At 39.2% G+C, this 22,369-nt stretch overlaps 1 protein-coding gene across 2 annotated transcripts in view; it reads left to right on the top strand.

Annotated features, from left to right (window-relative positions):
- The window catches only part of SI (sucrase-isomaltase), a 302,245-nt gene that overhangs the window by 151,066 nt on the left and 128,810 nt on the right, over nucleotides 1-22,369 (top strand). For both annotated transcript variants that reach the window (XM_089675454.1, XM_089675455.1), the window contains exons 36-45: nucleotides 1,777-1,915; nucleotides 2,804-2,937; nucleotides 3,201-3,235; nucleotides 7,958-8,074; nucleotides 8,986-9,134; nucleotides 9,225-9,309; nucleotides 12,835-12,891; nucleotides 15,657-15,787; nucleotides 17,549-17,637; nucleotides 18,099-18,148. In XM_089675454.1, the coding sequence (XP_089531580.1) occupies nucleotides 1,777-1,915; nucleotides 2,804-2,937; nucleotides 3,201-3,235; nucleotides 7,958-8,074; nucleotides 8,986-9,134; nucleotides 9,225-9,309; nucleotides 12,835-12,891; nucleotides 15,657-15,787; nucleotides 17,549-17,637; nucleotides 18,099-18,148 (986 nt within the window). The remainder of the gene's footprint in view (nucleotides 1-1,776; nucleotides 1,916-2,803; nucleotides 2,938-3,200; nucleotides 3,236-7,957; nucleotides 8,075-8,985; nucleotides 9,135-9,224; nucleotides 9,310-12,834; nucleotides 12,892-15,656; nucleotides 15,788-17,548; nucleotides 17,638-18,098; nucleotides 18,149-22,369) is intronic.

Raw genomic sequence — 22,369 nt, 5'->3', positions numbered from 1 at the left:
TCCCTTTAAGTGAAGATCTCCTTTAGTCAGAAAATGAAGGTCTGATAGATCACTTCATGCTGGCCCTTTTTGCAGGTAAAGCTATGTAAAACATTAAAAATAAGTGCCTATACTTTTTTAAAATCCATTCATACACTGTCTCACCCTGCTCTGCACATGCTCTGTTGCTGTGTATAATTTGGCACTGTGTCGAAAATCAGAGCCACTAGGGGCCAGCCTGCTGACAGCCTAAAGATTTACTGTTGCTTGGGGTGTCTGGGCTTCAGCAAACTGGCAGCCTCCAGCAAGAAGATACAGGAGCAATCATGGAGATAATTTACAGCATGCACTAATTTAGGTAGCATAATTATTAATACAGTATGCTCCTTGCTAAAGAACATTATTTTTTATCAAGTTGTTATGGGTAATGTTCCACGTTAAGGGGTTAGATCTAGGGGCAAAGCTTCAATATCTTTAAGTTTCATCTTCCAGCCACAGAATGACAATCTCAAAAACATTTCTAGAGAAAATATTTTGGCGAGAGCCCAGTGTTCCAGTTATCACACATCATGTCAGTTTTCATTATTTCCTTCTCTCTATAGAATGCATATTAGCTGTGTATAACTAAAAATGTTTAGAGTCTCAAGTCAAAAAAATATGCAGTCCATCTTAAAGTGAACCATATTGTCCACTAAGGTGGTTTCTGGTACTAACTTCAGGCTCCAGGTTCGTATGCAGGAATCTCCTATTTGCCTTGGCTTCTATATCTAAAGTGTTACTAAACCCAAGACATTCACTATATCTGGTCTCCCACAGCACACAGAACATGGAAATACAATTATTTTAGAAAATATAAACTGCTAAATACCTTTTCTTATCAGCAGTTAGAGCAGTTTTGTGACTTCAGCTGAGCACTGGTTAAAGATTGTAGGAGGAGTTTTCTTTCTGCTCTAGGAGGATGCAAAACCCCTGACCTCTGTGTGGACAGTGTTGATTGGCCCTGTTCTGATCACATGCACTCTACCGAGAAAAAAAAAACTTGTCTAGGAATACACGCGAAACTGAGCATGTGCAGAAGGACTACGGGTTCAGTCTGTCTTATCAGCGTAGACATTTGAACAAGAGGAGGGGCAAAGAAGTCAGGATCAAACAGACTTTTTAAACAAGGCAGATGATTAACCCCTTAGGTACCACAGTGAGTATAACAAGCATTCTTTACTGCATTTAAAGGCTGCTTTTACTGTTGTGAGTTTAGTAACACTTTAAGCCTTGGCCACCTGCTATCCCCCATTCCTTCCGATTGACAAACAATTCAAGGATTGACCAAGGAATCTGTAGCTGATGTTTTGCATATACTGCATATACTATATTTACCATACAACCCTGGTAGTATGTATAATGCAAGATGTACAATATACCAATAAAAGAGTCTTCTAGACAATATCATTAATTTTACATTAGTAATACATGTAAAAAAGATAGCAAGACTCAATATAATAGCCATGGCAGTTAAGAGCACATGTTCAGAGATCTTAGCTTTGGAATCCTCAGGAGTTATATGAAGAGTTGCTAAATCTGAATCTGCATTAATCTAAATTTCAAGCATATATTTTGTACATCCTGACCCCTTGAATTACATTTAAAGTGCATCTGAAGAATCTACAATACTTTTCACTTTTTCTATGTCAACAAATTTCTGTGTCAACAACAGTTCATTATTCCATGTTGAAAATAAATTAAATCAAGCAAGGTTTATGAAATAAAAGCAATAATATTGAACCTGCTATTATGTTTCAGGTTTGGAATCCTCTCATATGGGCTTAGCACACAAGACCTTATGCATGGAGAGTCGACAGTACCTTCCTAATGGAGATCCAGTTAACCACTATGATGTCCACAGTTTATATGGATGGTCACATTCCAAACCAACTTTTGAGTGAGTGCTTAATAATGCAAATAGCAATATACATTTTTTAATTATACCAACATTCTAGCAGTTGAAACAAACTTCAAAGTACATGCACTGGTATTTTGTCCCAGTAACAATATCTAAATTTGTACTTGGCTACTCCTCCGTGGCTGTGGGCAAGAGGGCTCACACTTCCATATTTGGTGGAGGACTTCTCGCTTGTGGAGCAATTCTGGACTGAGATTTTCTGGATGGCCTCCACCCTGTCTAGCATTTCCCTAGAGCCTGATCCAATCCTTGCATTACTAAATCATAATACCATGGATCTCAGTATAGCTCAAATGCACCTATTGCTCCACCTTATGACGGCAGCTAAGCAAACAATAGTGCAAGCTTGGAAGACCCTGCCACAATGCAGTTTGGAGACTAAAAGTAGAGTTATTCAAGCTATGATATGTAGTAAAATTGAAGAGACCATACAGGACAAGATCCCTAAGCATCTTAAAATTTGGCAACCATGGGTGGATCATTTTCTTCCACCAGGTTTTGTTGATTCTCTACTAGAGCCCTAATATCTCTTCCACTGTCACTACTGAGGATTGAGTCTTGGGTCTGTTTGGAGTAGCAGACCTCTTTCAAGATTCTTCTTTTCCTCTTCCATCTTTTCTTTCTATCCTCAACCACACGAACATGATTTTTTGAGTTATTTCCAAACATATTTTTGAGGTATATTATGCTAATCTAGTGACAATCAACCAATTGATCTGGTTGAAGTAGCATTTTGTTTTTTTCTTCTCCCACACATGCTGTTAAACGATCGAAGATGATTCTGCACCCTTTTTGCTAAATGCAAAGTCCAGCTCTATGCTAGGCAGCTAGATAAACACAAAAACTAAAAGCTTTATTATTTTCTAGCTCTCTACGCAGTATTACAGGACAAAGAGGAATAGTTGTCTGCCGGTCCACATATCCAACCTCTGGACGATGGGTAGGACACTGGCTTGGGGACAACACTGCTGCTTGGAATCAAATGGATAAATCTATTATTGGTGAGCATCCTGAAAATGAATTCTGTCAGATCTAGGTTTTTGTTATATACCCTGAGGGCAATAGATAAATGTTTATATACATATTTTTAAAACCTAACCATTTATGTAATTTTAGTATTTTCAAATTTATATTCTTAACCCTTTTACCTAATAAATTCAGTTTTATTTTTGTTGACTGTAATGAGCACTCATTTGAAAATACATTATTAGGGAAAATGCATTATAGTAGCACATTACCTCAATTTCTTCTTCTGTTTTTGTAGGAATGATGGATTTCAGTCTTTTTGGATATTCTTACGTGAGTAGTAAAAAAATTAATTTTGGATGAGGCAGAGTACCAGCAGGATAATGTGTTTTTGTTCCACAGCTTTTGAAATCACATAGCATGTTAAACCAGCTATGCAGTAGTGAGTTGTATAAACCAATTCTGGTTCTGGTTGTATAAACCAGTCCTGGTCCTTGGCTTTTTTTTTAGAAAATGGCTCATTGGCCTGATAAGATCACTTAACGTGTGTGCAGGGTAGGAAAAAAAAACGTATGGAGTACCTCTTTGAAATGCATACACATGTCCCATGTTTCTTCCTTTCAAGTCTGCAGTTTCAAAAATCTACCTGTTGATCTTGGCAGAAACTCACACAGTTTCTAATTTTCTGTTATGGGCTGACCATACAATGCCTTTGCTGCACTGAAATCACATGGAATGGTGTCAGCCCTGACCTGTTGTTTTTTGCTGAGCTACAGACTACCTAATCTACAGACACCATCTTCATAACATAACAGGGAGGTTGTCTGTGGTCCACAGAATACAACTGGGAAGGCTGATTAAGCTTCTTAAGACATGACAACTCTGGATTTTTGTCAAGATCAATAGGTATTTTTGCAGATATAACACAATGCTTAAATAATAATTTAAGAGATCAAAGGAAACCAAATAAGATAAGTTCATTTTTGGGTCTTACGTACACCACGCTCACCCATCCCAAAAATACATCTATGTTAGTCTGAACCTAGGCAAAATATAGGATACTAATGAATATGGGGTAAATTAATAAGGGGAAAATAATTAAACTATAATATAACATAGTATATTGCCTCAACATGAACAATGCCATTATAGGTGCATGTTTGATTTGCCTGTGTGATAAGGGACACCAGAGAGAAAGTTTCTATTCCAAAAGTACTTAGAAGGAATTTGAGTGACAATTGTGTTGCTAGAAATTCAGAAACAAAATTAGGGCAGATCTGCCCTTCTGCAACATTTTTTGGTATTCTTCTCTAATCCTTTATGCTGCCAGGTCCTGCACTCTACTTTTAACTTCAAGTGGCTATATCATTTTTGCTATTTTTTTCATTTTCTTTTACCCGCAGCTTTGAGAATTTGTTAAATATACCCTTTTCCCAAACCATACATTTTCTGAAAGCACAGGACTAACACAACAAAAGATTGTTTTGGGAGGATTTTGTTCTGACCTCTTTAGCAGTGAAAGGGTTAATGACATTTTAACTGTAACAAGCTTTCTTTTTTAGGAATCCAATTTTGGAGAAGAAATTAAGGAAAGCCTTATGTACATAGCTAAATTTAACCCCTTGGCGCTGATGCTTCCCAGCTCTGTAAGGGGTTTCTGATGCGAGAGGCAGGGGTCGGGGTTTAGGGTCATGTGACTGTTTTGCTTTCTGTGAGGCACCAGTAACTGTGCTGGGAGCGTGCAGGGCAAATATGCGGCCGCATATTTAAGTGATCACAGTAATTGTAAGTCAGTGCACGAGAGCCTTACAAGCAAATACATACAAATTATGATGATCCACTACTCTAGAAACTTTTGGTTGCTTAGGGTGCAATCAATAGACTATGTGAACCATGTGATGTATCAGTTAGGCAGGTGAGGCAGTTTTATACGTTATCGCTAATTTCAAAAGAGTAATAACCCGACCAGATGCCTGGAAATTTCTCTAGGTTATCTCCAATAGTAAAAACCCATCTCTAAGCTTTCATTATCCTATCTACTTGCGTATTTTAATTTTAAAGCATTCCTGCTTTCAAACCTGGGTATCAAACTCTTCACAGCATTTGAAAGATGTGGGGTAACACTGTTTTTATAGGCCTTGAGAGAGGAAGGAGTGGCATGAAACAGGTAGTGTAGAGGTGTGAATTGTATAGGTCTAAGGGTGTTTTTTGGATCCAATGTGATATTGTCCTCCAGAACTTTTGAATTATAGGACAGAACCAACAGAGGTGCATGAAAGCACCATCCTGCATTCAGTCCCACCAGCATCTAGGGATAGCAGAAAAAAATGTAACACATCTCCTAAGTCCTAGAGCTAATCGAAAGTGTGCTGATTTTCTGAAGCTAGGATGAATCCCCCCAAGTATGGGGTCTGCTTCGAACAATTAGGTAGCAAAGCTTTATAAATATAGGACAAGATGTGTTGGGATTGGTTATGTAAGACACAGAAAGACTCAAATTTGGGTATAGAAGTCACTGACCATAGGTTGGGGTCAATTTGTGTATAAAATCTGCCAATGGTCCATGACAATCCCCCCCAAACTGCTGTCTTAGCTGCGTTAGAAGGAGACTCCAGTAGGCACTAGCTTAAAAAACCTTGTTTTCCAATCTCTGCCCCATGTTTCAAAGAATGTTACGTCTTACCCTGGTTGATACCAAGGAAACTCACCTAGAGGATTTAAAGGTGAAAATGGTGGAGACAGGTCTCCCTATATATGCAGTCTGTCCCATATTTTTGCATGTGTTCAATGTGAGTGGAGTTCAGTGTGAGTGGGGTGCAGTCATATGGGAACACTTGTAAGTTTCATGAGCAGGGCTCTCCTATTTCTTCTGTTTTGAACTGTATTGTAATTGCACTGTCTCCCTTTTCATTGTAAAGTGCTGTGTAAACTGCTGGTGCTATATAAATCCTGTATATTATTAATACAAATAATAATATTCTATAGTCATGTAAAAGCTTGACTAGCTTCTGATGGAAAATCTTTCCACTTATTTCCAAAAATCACTGGAATATTCAGAACACCTAGTCCTGCTTTGGCTCTCCTAAACCTAGGGATTGAAAATTTCCAGAAAAATTGCTGTACCATAGTTATGCATGTTCTAATCATATTCAGATTCACCATTGTCACAAATTGCTATTGCATTAATTAAAATGAATTATCTATATAAAATGTCACTGTACTCAGATCTGCATCACATGCCATCTTTGAAAATGGAAACCCTGGGTAAATTGGTGTAATCCCTGAAATGTTGAAATGTACTGTTTGCTGTGTGTGCCTTACTGTAATATTGCAATTTACTCAGCTACTGTACTTGCTATTGTATTGTGACGTGTTTGTACAGTGCTTTTAGAAACTGTTGAACACTGTTTGTACAATAATAATGAATAATTTGAGTAAAGATCTATTGAAATGAACACTGGTGGTAGTCCTATGGGCACAGTGTATAGCAGGTAGAGGATTCTTGGAAAATTATTCATTTTAATAATAATATATCCCAACTACATAAGCGTTGGGTGTTGTCAGCCCTCCAAATCTTTTTATATACTACATAGAAAGAGTTTGTAATTGCTAGAAAAAAGAAGCTTGAAATGCAGAGAGATAAATGTACCCAAGTACCCAAACATACCGACCACTTTTAGGGCTCCTTCACACCATTTTGCAGAGATGTCAGTTTTTCTGCACTTGTTCTGCAAGGCCACAAATAAATCAGTTGTTCTCTAGGTGCCGTGTTCATATCACAACACTATTATCACATGCAGATTTCTTATGCGCAGGAATCTGCAATGTGTATAAAAGTAATTGAAGCGTGCATGAATACTGATCTAAGCTGATGTTTCTGAAAGTGAAATCTGCATGTCAGTTTCCATTAGTTTTTCTGCACATATGGTGTGACCGAGGCCTTAACAACTTCCCGTCTGGCTCATGTACATAAACGGCTGGATGGGAGCAGTGCAGGAGCAGATGGCCATTTATAAATGTCTTCCCGCATTCCCTGCCAGTGCGCGCTCCCTGGGAGCGTGCGGCACTGCAGTCTGGTGCTGCTGTGTCCAGAGAGACACAGCGGAACACCGATCGCTGTACGGGACCTCTGTGTGAGGTCCCGATCATGTGATCACTGCTTGGCATATCAGTGATCACATGAATAGTAGTAAGCAAGATGTCACTTCCTGACATCATTGCTTACTACTAGTGAAATCTGTGAATTATCACAGAGGTCACATGGTTCAAGGCTATTCACAACAGCCTTGTACCATGTGACAAGCTGTGACCAATCACAGCTCTCAAAGTATTTCTCAATGGATGCAAGAATGCAGTCAGAGAGAAGGAGAATTGATTGCTTTTACAGCCTTTATGGATGTAAAAGCAATCAGCGTAAAAAAAAAAAAAAAAAAAAACCTTCGTCAGCCCCCACAAGTAGTACAGTGTCACTATGGTGATACTGTACTGCTAAGGTGACAGTATGTTAAAAAAAAAATAAAAACATTAATAATATAAAAAAATAAAAGAAAAGAAAAATGTAAAAAACATGTTTGAAAAATTATAATTTTTGGTTATAAACTAATTTTTTTTTTTTTACTAAAAAGATAGCTGAATACATTTTAGCCAAGATTTATGATGAAATATTATTTATTTGCAAAATTTTATAAGAAAAATTCTTTTTTTTCAAAATCTTTGGACTTTTTCATTTATATAGCAAAAAAATTAAAATCCCAGTGGTGAATAAATACAACCAAAATACATTTTTATCTGTCTCAAAAAAATATAAAAAAATGATAAAAATTGCATATGGGTACAGTGTTTCATGACCGTGCAATTTTCACTCAAAGTGTGATAGCACTGAAAGCTGAAAATAGGCCTGGACAGGAAGGGGGTAAAAGTGTCCGGACTGGAAGTGGTTAAAGAATATACTGTAGTTACACAGTTTAAATATAGTAATTTGTTTAAATGTATAATAATGTGTTCTTAAATGAGCAGAACTGTTTAAAATAACACAGTTTAATTGTATATTTGTAGACTGGAGCAGACATTTGTGGTTTCTTTCAAGATACCACATATGAATTATGTGCCCGTTGGATGGAGCTTGGTGCATTTTACCCATATTCACGGAACCACAATGGAATAGGATGGAAGGTATACTAAACTTCAGTTCTTTCCTATAAATAGAGAGATTGATCACGTTTACTATTTCCCAGCTCAGAAATGATGAAAAAAATCACATCATCTTTCAAGCACTGAATGTTATCTATGACAGCAGTCACTATTTCAATAATTCAGTGCTGACAATTCTGTGATGTATAAACAATAGTCAAGACCGAATGTCGGATAACAATAAATGTACAGGACTGTAAAATGATACTGCAAATATTGCTTTCATTTGTGGTAATTATAGTAGGTTGTATAGCTGATATCTAGAGAACTTGTTACAGTGTCTGGGGAATGTGGCTGTGCTGGGAGACTTCTTCTAAGTCTTTATTTGTGACATTTAATATGTGAAATAAAATGTGTAAAATTTAACAGAGGACCCTATTTGTACAGAAAAATATATACTACCATAACATAAATGGTTTCAAATTAGCTGGGATAGCCATATTGGCGTATTCACTAATAATCATGCCAAGGAATAGTTAGAATCTTATTTTCAACAATTTAGTCTAAATGGAAAGATTTTAGATGGAAGCAGATAAATTGTTATGGAGCAACACAGAAAGTTCCTAAGTGAAGTTGAATTCTGTTTTGTTGGTCCAGCTAGACGGCATTAAAGTAGCAATGCAAAATGTCAGATGTCAGTTTATAAATATCAGTTTATTAAATTAGATTTTTGATTAGTGACTATGAGTTCTGTCAAGACCAAGGCTCATTGTATGACACTCAATAGCCAGATATGGCATGGGTTATCTTCTGATGCAGGTAAAAAGGCTCAGAGTAAGTTAGAAATATAGTACAGATGGTATGAGAACTTGGTGTACCGATGGACTGTATACAAAATGCATACATGTATATATGTATGTTTTCATTTTATTTAGTAACATATTTTATTACAGAGACAAGATCCAGTAAGCTTTGATGCAGAATTTGAAGCATTATCAAGAAATGTCCTAAACATTAGATATACTCTTTTACCTTATTTGTACACATTATTATTTGATGCTCATACTAAAGGATCCACTGTGGTGAGACCCCTTCTGCATGAGTGAGTATCTATTGCTGACAATATTAATAATATTGTTGGAAAATATGCGAACACTTGTTATCACAAGAAAAAAATCTGTTTCCGTATTAGATTCATCGAAGATAAGAACACCTGGGATGTGTATAAACAGTTCTTGTGGGGACCAGCATTTATGATCAGTGCTGTGGTTGAGGAGGTGAGAACTTTATACTTCACACAGACATTTATTTGCTAAATGTACATTGATGTAAAGTTTACTTTGATAGCAGACACACCTTTCTAAATACTTGTTTGCAAAGGAGTTTAAACGAAAGCGATGCGAAAGGCAATTTTTTTTATAACAAACATGTTATACTTACCTGCTCTGTGCAGTGGTTTTGTACAGAGCAGGCCTGATTCTTCTCTTCCAAGGTCCCCCACAGATACTCCTGGCACCTCTCTCCTGCTGAGTGCCCCCACAGCAAGCAACTTGCTAAGGGGACACCCAAGCAAACTTGCTCCCAATTTACATACAGAAAGGTGGCTCGTCCCCACCCCCTCTCTCCTCATTGGGTCACTGGCTGTGATTGACAGCAGTGGAAGCCAATGGCTCCTGCTGCTGTCTTGGCTCACGAGGAGGGAGAGCTCCCGGAGAGCCGAAAAAGGGATCTGGTAAGTATTAGGGGGACAACTGGGGGGGGGGTCTGCTGCACACAGAAGGTTTTTTTAATGTTATGCATTGCATGCATGAAGGTAAAAAACCTTGAGCCTTTAGAACCACTTTAAATTAGTCAGTTTTAAACACATTTAGAATGCATACCGATTTTCAGATCATTAGATGTTAAAGAAAAGTTTTCATAGCTTTCTTTTTATATCCAAAGGCCTCATTCACATGAATGTTTTTAAGCATAGACCAATGTGAGGGCCATGTTTGTGTGCAGGGGATGCTCAGGTGTTCTGTGCAGACAATTCCATTCACCCGCATGCACATGTACCAACACAGCTGTCAAATTGGGAGCAGTGGCAGTGTCTGTGCAGCAGCTGCATTTCAACTGACGTGAATGGGACTGCCTGCACGCTGATACACGTAATACCTGTGCATCCTGTGTGGGCCTTACACAGGTGCATGCTAAAATATGCCCACGTGAACATGGCCAAAAAATTAATGCACTTTAAACACATATGAAGCACTTCATATGAGCATTTCAAAGGCATATGAAGCAAACTGTTAAATAGGATTCCCCTCTTGCAAAAAACAGCAATAATATATAATACATTACATATATACAAGCACACTTACCTACTTAGCTGCCTCTCTGTCTTGTGGATTCTTGTTCAGGTTGCCCCTATTCATCCGGTATCCCTGCTCACACACCTTTTTGAAATTCATATTGTCCTGTGCATACTTAAGATGGAAACATGACATCATAAGCTTCAATTATGCACTGCTTTTTTTTAAAGCCTTCCCTTGTAATCTTGCAAGATCTCAGGAAGAAAATTTTTTCTTTAACAAGAAATTTAGAATACTGCAAAATCTTGTGAGGTCTTGCAGCTTAGTATGGGATCTCTCTTAAGCCATCAGTGACATTGTCTTCCCGGGGGGCATCTGTGCGGCCAGCGCTGCATCACTGCCTTCTGGGGGGCCAGGAAGTGGAAGCAAAAAAGGGAAGTAAAACATGAACCTTTTTTTAAGTTAATGTTAGGTGATTTCACATCAGCATGCAGCAACCCCAAACACACATCCTGAGAAAAGACTTTAAGAGGCATATCCCTAGATAGTATAGGGAGCCTAACGATAGTATCCTTATTTTGATGATCGAAATGGGCATAAAACTGATTCAATACCTCTGGTCAAGAGGATTCATGTACCCCTGTGTCAGCCTTTCTTTTTTTTTTATAACCTGCAGCTGACTGAATAGTCTTCCACATAGTCCTAGCACTAGTACATCACAGATCCGTCTCCAGTCTTAATTTATACCTTTGCTTGGCCTCTAATCCCTACTCTTAACCTTCCCCTTGCCATCCTATATGCCTTATCACCTGAACTAAAGGCAGTATTCCTATCCCTAACCAGTATCCTCACCTCCCTATACATCCAGGGTTTCTGATTAGGAAAGTGCTAATTCTCTTAACAGTTGATTCTGTACACTTACTCACATATGCCATTTCCACATTGAGCTAATTGCCTGTGGTAGCTGCATCCCTAAACACCTGCCACTCAGTCCGCTCAAAGCAGTCTTGCAAAGTGACAGTTGCGTCTTTCAACCACACTTTGACTGTCCTTAACACAGTTTTTTTCTTTTTTGATTACTTGTAAGTAAGCTGGTACCATAAAAAGTGATATATGGTCTGATAACCCCAAGTGGGGGTAGGAGATAGTCTTGTACCCACCATGCACATTAGTGTAAATGTGGTCCAAGGTATTCTCCCTCCGCGTGGGAACATCCACATGCTGCTGAAATGTAGGCAGTACTGACCTCAAATCTGCCTTGTTAAAATCCCCTGCTACTATACAAACTCCATCAGGGTTTTTTTTGTCATCTGAGCACTCACAGACTCATACACCATCTGCATGGCAACTTTACAATCAGACTGAATATATACTGCAAAAATAAATGACACAAATACTCTTGGGAGATAAAAAGGGCAGCATTTAACCGACAAGAGCTCCACATCTGGTGTACATTGCAAATCTACCTTGAATACATTCTGACTCCATGTGTGATGAACATAAATGCACAGCCCCCCTCCCCTCTTCCCTAGGTATGTATGTGTCCTATCAGACCTAAACAAAAATCTCTCCTCCAGGGTCACAGCCTCATCAGGCATACCACTGTGAAACTAAATCTCCATGAAAATAAAGGCACAGCACTTTCCCATGGCTCTCTGCTGGGTAATGAAAATGTGTAGCTCCTCCATCTTTCCTTCAGGGGATTGCACATTTGCAAGAAACAAACTGGGGAGTGGTGTGAGTTTAGGTTCAAGGCTTCTAAGCCTTACTTTTAGTCCAGCTTCTTAGGTCTCTGGTATCTCTACCTTGCCTCACACCGCCACCTTCTGCTGCAGACAATACCCAGACGACTACTCAGCCTTCTTTGTGCACTGTCCTGGCTGATACATTGACCCCCAGTACATATATCTTCATTTGGCACCTCCAAGCTGGGTTCAAACTCCAGGTTATCCACCTGCCTCTTCAAAGCTCCTGCTTGCCCCTTCCTTCTCTGGCTCCTCAGCCTGCAGCCATTCTGAACACAACCCCAGCTGTCACATTTCTCCATATGCTGAACACTGCTCACTATTGCACACAGCTCACTCTGTGCAGTGCCATTCCACTCCTCTAGATGGCAGAAACACCACTCTGCAAGTCGACTTCATTACTAGAAAGTAGCTTGTGCACTTTATTTTTCAGGGCTGATATACACTATATAATTTAACAAACTGCATTGTGAACACAGTTCACCTAAAGAGAACACAAAGCAGGTAGCTAGATTATCATTAATTGTTTTTCTTCTAATGAACTGTAGTTCATTTTAGATAATTATTTATTGCCTTAAGCTTTTTTCCCTACAAATACATAGTGCAATGTGTGCTGTAAATATCAGTTTAACACTAGTAAGAGACATGATAGGAAAGGATATATTGCCTGACTTTTTTTCTACAAAGGCACAATGCTCTGTATTTTAAATATCAAGGTATTTTCAAATATTGTAGATGCTTCATTCATCTATATCTTTGCTCCTAGAACGCAAGAGCTGTAAATGTCTATTTTCCAAACACAGTCTGGTATGATTATCACACGGTAAGTGTATACTTTAGCAGAAAATGTACACCTGGTTTTGCCAGATTTGGAAAAAAAACCTGTTTCCATAGTATTATGGGAAAAAATGGATATTATGAGAATGATCAGGTTGTTTAAATCAGGTTGTCAAATGTTCCTTTTGCTGCACCTGTAAAAGAAACCTTGTATGTGACTCAACAAATCAAATGCAGGAGTAAAATATTAACAGTGCACACCATATCATACTTTTAGAAATAAAAATAGTATAAAGGAGGCCTCTCTTTTTCATGAAAGGAAGAGTAATGGGATCTTCTTTTAAAGCTAGATCTGGAAATATGGTAAATATGGACATCAAAAGTTACCATGCAATCAAGAATCTCCAGTAGGTTAAAAAATAATTTCAGCTTTGAAAAGAGGAGCTTGTTTTAAATGTCATACCTGTAAGATGTATGCAGCCTATATCAAGCTTGTCAGAAAAACTCCTAACACCTCTGGAATGAGTGCTCTACCAATTCCAAACCTACGCATGCATTGTGTACTCTCTCTCCCTCTGTCACACAACACAGAGCTTAGTTACTGCTGTGGCAGAGGTAACTAGCACTCATATTTAATGTTGCTGAGAGCACATGCTGAACATATGGGGGTCCTGCCATTTTGGCAGTACAGGGGGGCTCGTAAACATTAGGCCTCGCACAGCATATGGGTATAACATTTTAAAAGAAACTCTTTTTTCAAATTTGAATAGAGTTTGAAAATTTACTGAGGACACTTAAATCATGGTAACCTCAATTTAAATATAAACTAACCCTTTAAAGGGTAAGTTCAACCAGCAATGATATAGATACTGTACCAATAAAGCCCAGTGGTCTGTTCTACATATGCATGGATTCAAAGGCATAGAAACAGATATGATTTCGTATATAAGGCTCAGATAGGTTGTATATATATATACAAAATGCAGCGCTCTTAGAAGATGATGAGAAGTATTAATGAAACACAGTCCAATGAAAAAGTGCTCCTTGATTCCCAGTGCAAATGGTAGAAATACACACTAACCAGAAAGCGTATAAGAAATACGCATGTGAATATATATCCTGAAGACTCCCCTCTCCTCTCAGGTCTGGTCAAAGATAGCTGGGAAAGATGGAAATCCTACACCCTCATGTGGTGAAAGAATGGTCCAGCAGGTCAGAGAAGTATCAATCTTGATAAGCCTCCCCCTTCACAGGAGCTGACACAGGGATCACTTAGGGCTGTAAGGATTGAAGAAGCTCCTTTTACTTCCAATTTGTAGCCAGCTATCACCTGCTATTGCTGACAGGCAACATTTTATTTCTTGCAGCAATAAGCAATGGGTCTCTGTTTATAGACTGGACTCTCCACAATTCTCACCTTCCTTTCACACTTCTTTTATTAGAAGAGGAAGAAAATCCTGCTGTGATCCAGGGTCATAGAAGGCCACAAAATTGGGCATCAAGGCCCCAAATTCACTTCCTCAGTATGAGGAGTGGCTGTCCTTACTTTTCAAGTCCAAAAGTGGCTGTAGATCTGCTCTGTCACAACAGAGCAGATCTACAGCCACTTTTGGACTTGAAAAGTAAGGACAGCCACTCCTCATACTGCAGAAGTGAATTTGGGGCCTTGATGCCCAATTTTGTGGCCTTCTATGACCCTGGATCACAGCAGGATTTTCTTCCTCTTCTAATAAAAGAAGTGTGAAAGGAAGGTGAGAATTGTGGAGAGTCCAGTCTATAAACAGAGACCCATTGCTTATTGCTGCAAGAAAGAAAATGTTGCCTGTCAGCAATAGCAGGTGATAGCTGGCTACAAATTGGATGTAAAAGGAGCTTCTTCAATCCTTACAGCCCTAAGTGATCCCTGTGTCAGCTCCTGTGAAGGGGGAGGCTTATCCAGATTGATACTTCTCTGACCTGCTGGACCATTCTTTCACCACATGAGGGCGTAGGATTTCCATCTTTCCCAGCTATCTTTGACCAGACCTGAGAGGAGAGGGGAGTCTTCAGGATATATATTCACATGCGTATTTCTTATACGCTTTCTGGTTAGTGTGTATTTCTACCATTTGCACTGGGAATCAAGGAGCACTTTTTCATTGGACTGTGTTTCATTAATACTTCTGATCATCTTCTAAGAGCGCTGCATTTTGTATATATATGATTTTTGGGCTTTTTATGCGTTTTCCTTTAATGTTCAGCTGCTTTAACTGTTGAGAGCGCTTACTATATATTTTATTATCCTCAGATAGGTTGTATACCTATTCCAATTGAGTGTCTCTTTTGGGAAGTCACTTGTATGCTGTTTAATGACCTGTTTATGCAGTAGAGATCATGTTTCTCTGTAAAGAGGCTCAGTAAACAGCCATAGACAGCCTTTCAGTTACACAAGAGATAGATTCTTAATCAGGACTGTAATTGCTGAGTATAGTGCCTCCTAAAGTTACAAGAGATATCTTGTGATGTAAATACTGTATATACAAACACTGTGGCATGCCTGCTTTAAAATTACACAATAATGCCTGGTAAAATGTGCATTTTACAGGTCATAATTGCAACTCTTTAGTGTGAATGGGCCTCTAAACGTTCATATTTTCTAAAGTATTGTTGATTACACAATAAATGATACACATTTTACTTTTTTTTTTACTTTTTGGAAACTACTTATAGGTCATGGAATAAAAGAAATTCTGTATCTTCACTCATGTAATTATCACTGTTTTGCAAAGAGTTAAATTGAACATTTATCAAAAGTGTTATTTTTGTCTAAAGGGTGTTAGAGAAGAAGTTACGTCGAGTAATCAGTGGAAAACACTGCAAGCCCCTCTTAATCACATTAACCTCCATGTGCGTGGTGGACACATTTTACCACAACAGGCTCCTGCATTAAACACAAATTACAGGTAAATATCTGTTGTGATTAAATTTAGAAGATGAATGTGTCAGGTTTAATGTTCATTTACATTGTACATAGAAATATAGATTCAACTGATCTCAGATGTGTTTCTTAACCACTTGCCCTCCGGCAGATTTATCCACCCTTCATGACAAGGCCATTTCTTGCTATTTGGCACTGCGCTACTTTAACAGACGATTGCATGGTCATGCAACACTGCACACAAATGAAATTTCTATCATTTTTTTCACACAAATAGAGCTTTCTTTTGGTGGTATTTGATCATCACTGGGGTATTTTATTGTTTGTGCTATAAATGAAAAAAGACTGAAAATGAAAAAAAAATTTACTTTTGCTTTAAAACATATCCAGTTAAAAAATTAAAGGGGTTGGTTTACTAAAGCTGGTTCACTCAGAATCTTGTGCACTTCTTCAGCTTACAGGTTTTATTGCTAAAGCTTAATTGGACAAGCTGAGGTTTGGAGTTACCATGCACAGCTGCACCCGATTCTGAGTGAACCAGCTTTTATAACGTCTACAAACTATACTAGAATTTGTATTTATTTTTTTTAATGCTAGTATTGATGGTGATCAGTGACTTAGAGCGGGACTGTGATAGTATGGCAAGCATTCTGACACTAACTGACAATGGGCAGAAACTAACTGCAACTGACCTCTCCAGTGATACAACTGCAGTGATCAGTGCTAATAAAAAGCATTGACTCTGTACTAATGACACTGGGCAGGAAGGGTTTAACATCTGGGGCAATCAAAGGGTTAATTGTGTGTATTAGGGAGTAATTTAACTATGTACTTCATGATGTTTATCTAGGGAATGTGCTGGTTTTTAACTCCCTGCTTTGCAGAGAGATAAACACCAGCACATCCCGCTGACAGCAGATAGATCTGTGTTTACACTTACAGATCTCTCTTCTGACAGTTGCTTCACTGAGTCCTGGCCATGAATCGTTGGCCAGGACCTGATGATTGACATTTACAGGAGTCAGTGACAGTGCGGGTAGGATGCCACGCACACCCCCCTTCCAGGAAATGCAGAATTACGTATATATATACTTGATTCTGTGCAGAGCAGTAAAACTGCTATAGGGCGGTCGACAGACTTCAGTTAAAATGTATATAAAGCTATTTTTATTTTTAATTTTGGATCAAGTGGGAAGAGAGAAACCCCTGGGTGAGGGGAAAAATTTTGTTTTTTAGTTATTTTGGTAAAAATTTTGGACTTTCTGCTACTTTTAGTCCCAGCGACATAGGTTACTTGAACAAATAGACAGGTTGAATCTCCTCAATGGGGACATAGACATTAATAAAAACTTAACATGGATGATTTCCTACTCTATCCAACGCTAAAGCAGTGTTGTGGCCTAATATACATTATTATTATTGTTATTATTATTAAATATAAATACAGGATTCATATAGCGCCAACAGTTTGCGCAGCACTATACAAAATGAAGGCAGACATTACAGTTACAATACAACTTGGTACAAAAGGAATCAGAGGGTCCACATTTTTGCATGTTAACAAGAATTATTTCCAGCTGTGTGCTCCTGGTATTATTCTTTAGTTCTATGAAGGTCATACATATCCACAGTAACATTTGCAAATTACTTTTCAGCTTGTCATTGGGTAATTGATAAAAATTTGGGTTGCTTTTTTATCAGTATACTTTATTCTAATTGCTAGTTTATGCTATTCTATACTTCATTACTTTTCTGAATTTACCCTTCTCTGTGTTTTTTTTCTAAGTCGTTTGAACCCAATGAAAATTCTGATTGCTCTGGATGACAGTGAGACTGCACATGGAAATCTTTTCTGGGATGATGGTGACAGCATTGGTAAGTTTCAATCTGATCTGGTATTTGAGATTATAATGAAAAGTATCATATACTGTACATATTAGAAAACATTGAAATTGTGTTTTTTCCTAGGAAACACATGTGCACCACCCATGTATAGCCTAATTCAAATAACACCAAAATAACAAAGTAGAAAAGACAGGGCACATAGTCTTAAAGCATAATTGCCCATTGCTGCTGACATGCATTATGTAATGTTTTTCTTTGTTTTGGTAGTAAAATATTTCAAATGTAAATAAAAGAACATGCACTGACTATAGTCCAATGAGCTTAATGCACACATTTTGGCATTTAATCCAAAGTGTTTGCAAAAATCATAAGCTCTGCGTCCATGCCACAGTGTTTATCCCATTTTCTTTGTGCTCATTTTATTTGTTTAGATTAAGATTGTCGTTTACAATATACACTTTGAGTCCAGATGTCTATATTTGTCTTTTTAGACTCAATTGAACATGGCATTTATGTTTTGTATGAATTCCATGCAAGACCTGTAAGTATATGAGATATTAATATTGTTTAAATTAAGAATAAAACATGCATGACCTGTAAGTATATGAGATATTAATAGTGTTTAAATTCAAATTAAAACAGGAACAGATACCTTTATTTTCCCTTTCAAGAAGTCTTATTTTTTTGATAGATACACTTGAAAGGGATATAATATTGTAAATGACCAGAAGTGAGATTTATCAGGATTGGTCACTACAGCCAGTAGGCCAAGAGAGACTGTACCCATGTACCCAGACCCCGCATGGAATAGTGGGGAAATTCTGTAACACTGCTGGTTAACATTGGATCCTGCAGGCAGCAATCTCATGAGAACCACATATTAGGTGAACTCACTGACAAAGGTGCTCTCCAGGTCCTGGGCAGTGATCTCTCTGGAGGGAAATAATGTCCCTGAAAGCCTTGCGGGGCACCCCCAACTTGATGGATAAAGATTGGCCTGCTGGTCCTGTTACTGGATTGGTGAATGCTCCTGGGCTTTGTGGAGCGTGTGGCATTTTTTTTTGTATTCCTGTGCATTTGTGCTGTTTATGAGTGCTGTATTAGAGTGGAGGGCTTTGCCACAGTAGTGGTGTTCTAAAGGGGTGTGCCATACACATTTTTTGTTGTGCCATTTTACTGGTTCCTTAGGGAAGAAGCACATCTGACTGATGCATCTCCAAACAACCAGCAATTTTATGGGATACAACAGCTGCACCTGGGGAGCAGCAAATATTGGGGGCACCTGACCAGGGGTTGACTGCTTCTCAGCTGGGGTCCCATCACTGCAGGCCAGCCATGGCCTCTATCAGGCAGGGAGGAGCCCTTGCACAGTTAACCCTGCAATGACTCCACTACAATAAGATTAGTTCTGAATCTTTGCCCTTATCTGGTAGTTCCACTGTCTTGTGAGTACAATCCTTGTATCAAGAGAATAATTTTCTTCAGCCGTTTCTATATATATAATGAATAAGGGAAATCTAAGGCGGCAATCATCCCAATGTTAAATGGTAATGTTAATAAACCCTCTGTAAATGGGGACTTTTAGTGCAGCAGAATGTGCAGGAAAAACAACATAAATTGTATAAAAATAAATTTTCATTACAAATAAGATTAAAAGCATGCAATAAAAAACAAAGGTTTACAGGTGATCAATTAAGGTGAAACAACAACAACCATGTTGATACATATTCAAACCCAAAGCGGAGGAACGTAGAGCAGCACTTAACAACTGGGTGTTAAGTGCTTTGTGTAGTTTGGTGGAGGGGGGATTATGGTGTGTGGTTGTTTTTTGGGGGTTGGGCTTAGCCCCTGAGTTCCAGTGAAGGGAAATCTTAAGGTGTCAGTATACCAAGACATTTTGGACAATTTCATGCTCCCAACTTTGTGGGAACAGTTTGGGGATGGCCCCTTCCTGTTCCAACATGACTGCACACCAGTACACAAAGCAATGTCCATAAAGACATGGATAAGCGAGTTTGGAGTGGAGGAACTCGACTGGACTTGCACAGAGTCCTGACCTCAACCTGAAAGAACACTTTTCGGATTAATTAGAGCGAAGACTGCGAGCCAGGCCTTCTCGTCTGACATCAGTGTCTGACCTCACAAATGTGCTTCTGGAAGAATGGTCAAATATTCTCATAGACACACTCCTAAACCTTATGGACAGCCTTCCCAGAAGAGTTGAAGCTGTTATAGCTGCAAAGGGTGGGCCAACTCAATACTGAACCCTACGGACTAAGACTGAGATGCCTTTAAAGTTCATGTGCATGCACACCATGTCTGTCCACTTGCCTTCATTAAGAACATATCCATCTGTAAAAGGACACTCTTATCCCTAAAGAAAAGGGGAAGGTGACAGGTCAGAAACCAATGATGTCTTCAGAATCTATGAAGAGTTATTTTTTATAAGCAACCAGGCTGAGGCTGTAAGCAGGATCCTATGTCCAACTCTTGCTAGAAGAACTGGACCCACAAGCCTTTTGGTTAGGTGGGCAAATCCTCCTTAGAGTGAATGTGTGCCCCACTCACGCAGGTGAGGGGATGCATGAACTTAGGATGTCACAGACGACTGGCTCTGCAGTGTGGTGTCTAGAGACTACAGGTTGGAGATTTGCTGCTTTCCACCTCCATGCTTTATGCAGCCAAAAGTATCTTTGGTTCCACCAAAAAAGAGTGGATTTCTTTTCAGCCCTGGAAAAACTACAGTCCTGGGGTCACCATACCTGTGCTGGTAGAAGAGAGGTCTCACCTCTTTTATTCCTAAACAGTCAAACAGAGAAATGTGGTTTATTTTGGACCTTAAGGGCATCAACAATTTCCTGAAGGTCCTAAAATTCAGGATAATGTCTACCCAATCAGTGCCTCGCTTCATCAGGTGGACTTCCTGTCATCAGTAATTATCAAGGATGCCTACCTACACATCCAGATTTAATGACCTTACAGTTTCACAGTGGAGGAATGCAATACCAGTTTGTAGCCTTTAGACCTACCATGACCCCCTGGCTTTTTACCCAGGTTTTTTGCTTCAGTTTGGGGGTTGTTGAGTCCCTGGGTATCCACATTGTGGGGTACCTGGGAACCCTGAATATCAGGAAGTAATTGGCTCAGAAACTGATGCCCGAATGTACAGCAAGCATCAGAGGTCATGGCAGGGTGCTGAACATTCAGAAGTTATCCTTGGTTCTGACAAAATGTTTGGAGTACTTAGGTACTAGAAGACAATAAAGAATATGGTAGTTGCCACTGATGTGGCCCACTATGCCCGGTTCCACTCCAGAGCCCTGAAGTTCATGTCCTGTCAGTGTGGGACAAGAATCAGTCCTTGGATCTGCCAATCCAACAGTGTTTGGAGACCTGAAGACAAAATCTGTGGTGATGAGGAGATCCTTCAACCGGCCTGGAATGCAGCTTCTCACACACAGGAACTATGGTGCGGCACTGAACCTCAGAGTCAGCCTATCTACTCTGTGCTTTAGTCCTTAGTAGTTTATAATATGACATGCAACCAGGCCTCCATATAAATGTTATTGCAATAAACACATTACAATACTAATATACTAGAAGGTGTCTACTGCATGCATACAGTAGCACAGACCTAGCTATCGAGCACTGTGCATGTGAGATAATAACAACCCTGCCACATCGGTACTCAGACTACATTTGACTAACCAGCCTTCTACAGTCACCCTCTTCCTTTTATTGCACCAATAGTGTTTTCTAGCACCATGACCATGTGAAAAGAGGGCTCCAGCATTTTGGAACAGAAAGAGCAAGATGGCACCCTCAACATACACACCCTAAATTATTGCCACACTACCTGGAAAATGAGAGAGACCATGGCAGCCAATCTAGACAATTTCACCTTGCTTTCCAGTTCTGACAGGGGAATCGAGGCTTCCCAGCTCCCTTGTGCTTCTTCTGCACCAGAACCACTGTCTGACACAACGGCACCATCTGCAGCTCTCAGCCTAATCAGGAGGAATTGGAAATGGCCACTGCCACAGCTGTGAGTACTGCCACTTCTATCCCAAAGCCAACTAGAGAGAAGGGGAATATCTCTGAGACCACCCTCTCTGATGTCTTTACAGCTGTGCAACAGCATCATGTTTTACTGCATGTTTTGACTGGTCAAGTACAAGGTGTCAGGGAGGATCTGCCTCTTCTCAGATATGATTTACAAAAGGTACTGGAGTACACATCAACGCTAGAGGACTGTGTGAGTGAGTTGGAGGACACAGTGCAACCTGTCCATACAGATCTGAAAGTATCGATGTGCAGAATTTATGCTGACATACAAAAATCAGAGGCTTTTGAAAACTGCCTGTGCTGAAAAACATCAGATTAGTGGGCCTTCCAGAGCATGCGGAAGGTTCTAATCTCTCTGGCTAGAACAGAACAATAGCTGTTGGACATAATTAGGAGGGAACATCTTTCACTCTTATTTGTGGTCAAGAGGGCCCACTGTGTTCCCACCCAGCAACTGCCTCCTCCATGACTATTCCTTATTTGACTCCTCAACTACCAAGACAAAGAGAATATTCTTCATAAATCCAGGGAATTAAAAGATGTTTCCTTCTATGGAACAAAAATTATGATTTTCTGGATTTCTCAACAGAGGTGCAGAAGCAGCACGCTAAATATCAGGAAGTTTAAAAATGACTACTGCATCTGCATCCCCAATACTCCATGCTTCACCCAGCAAAATTGTGGGGAGTTGCAAAAT

Source organism: Staurois parvus, unplaced genomic scaffold (genome assembly GCF_062004578.1).
Source record: "Staurois parvus isolate SC_StPar_1 unplaced genomic scaffold, SC_StPar_1.0 ptg000155l, whole genome shotgun sequence".
Taxonomy (NCBI): Eukaryota; Metazoa; Chordata; class Amphibia; order Anura; family Ranidae; genus Staurois; species Staurois parvus.
This window is presented reverse-complemented; position numbering and strand designations above follow the sequence as displayed.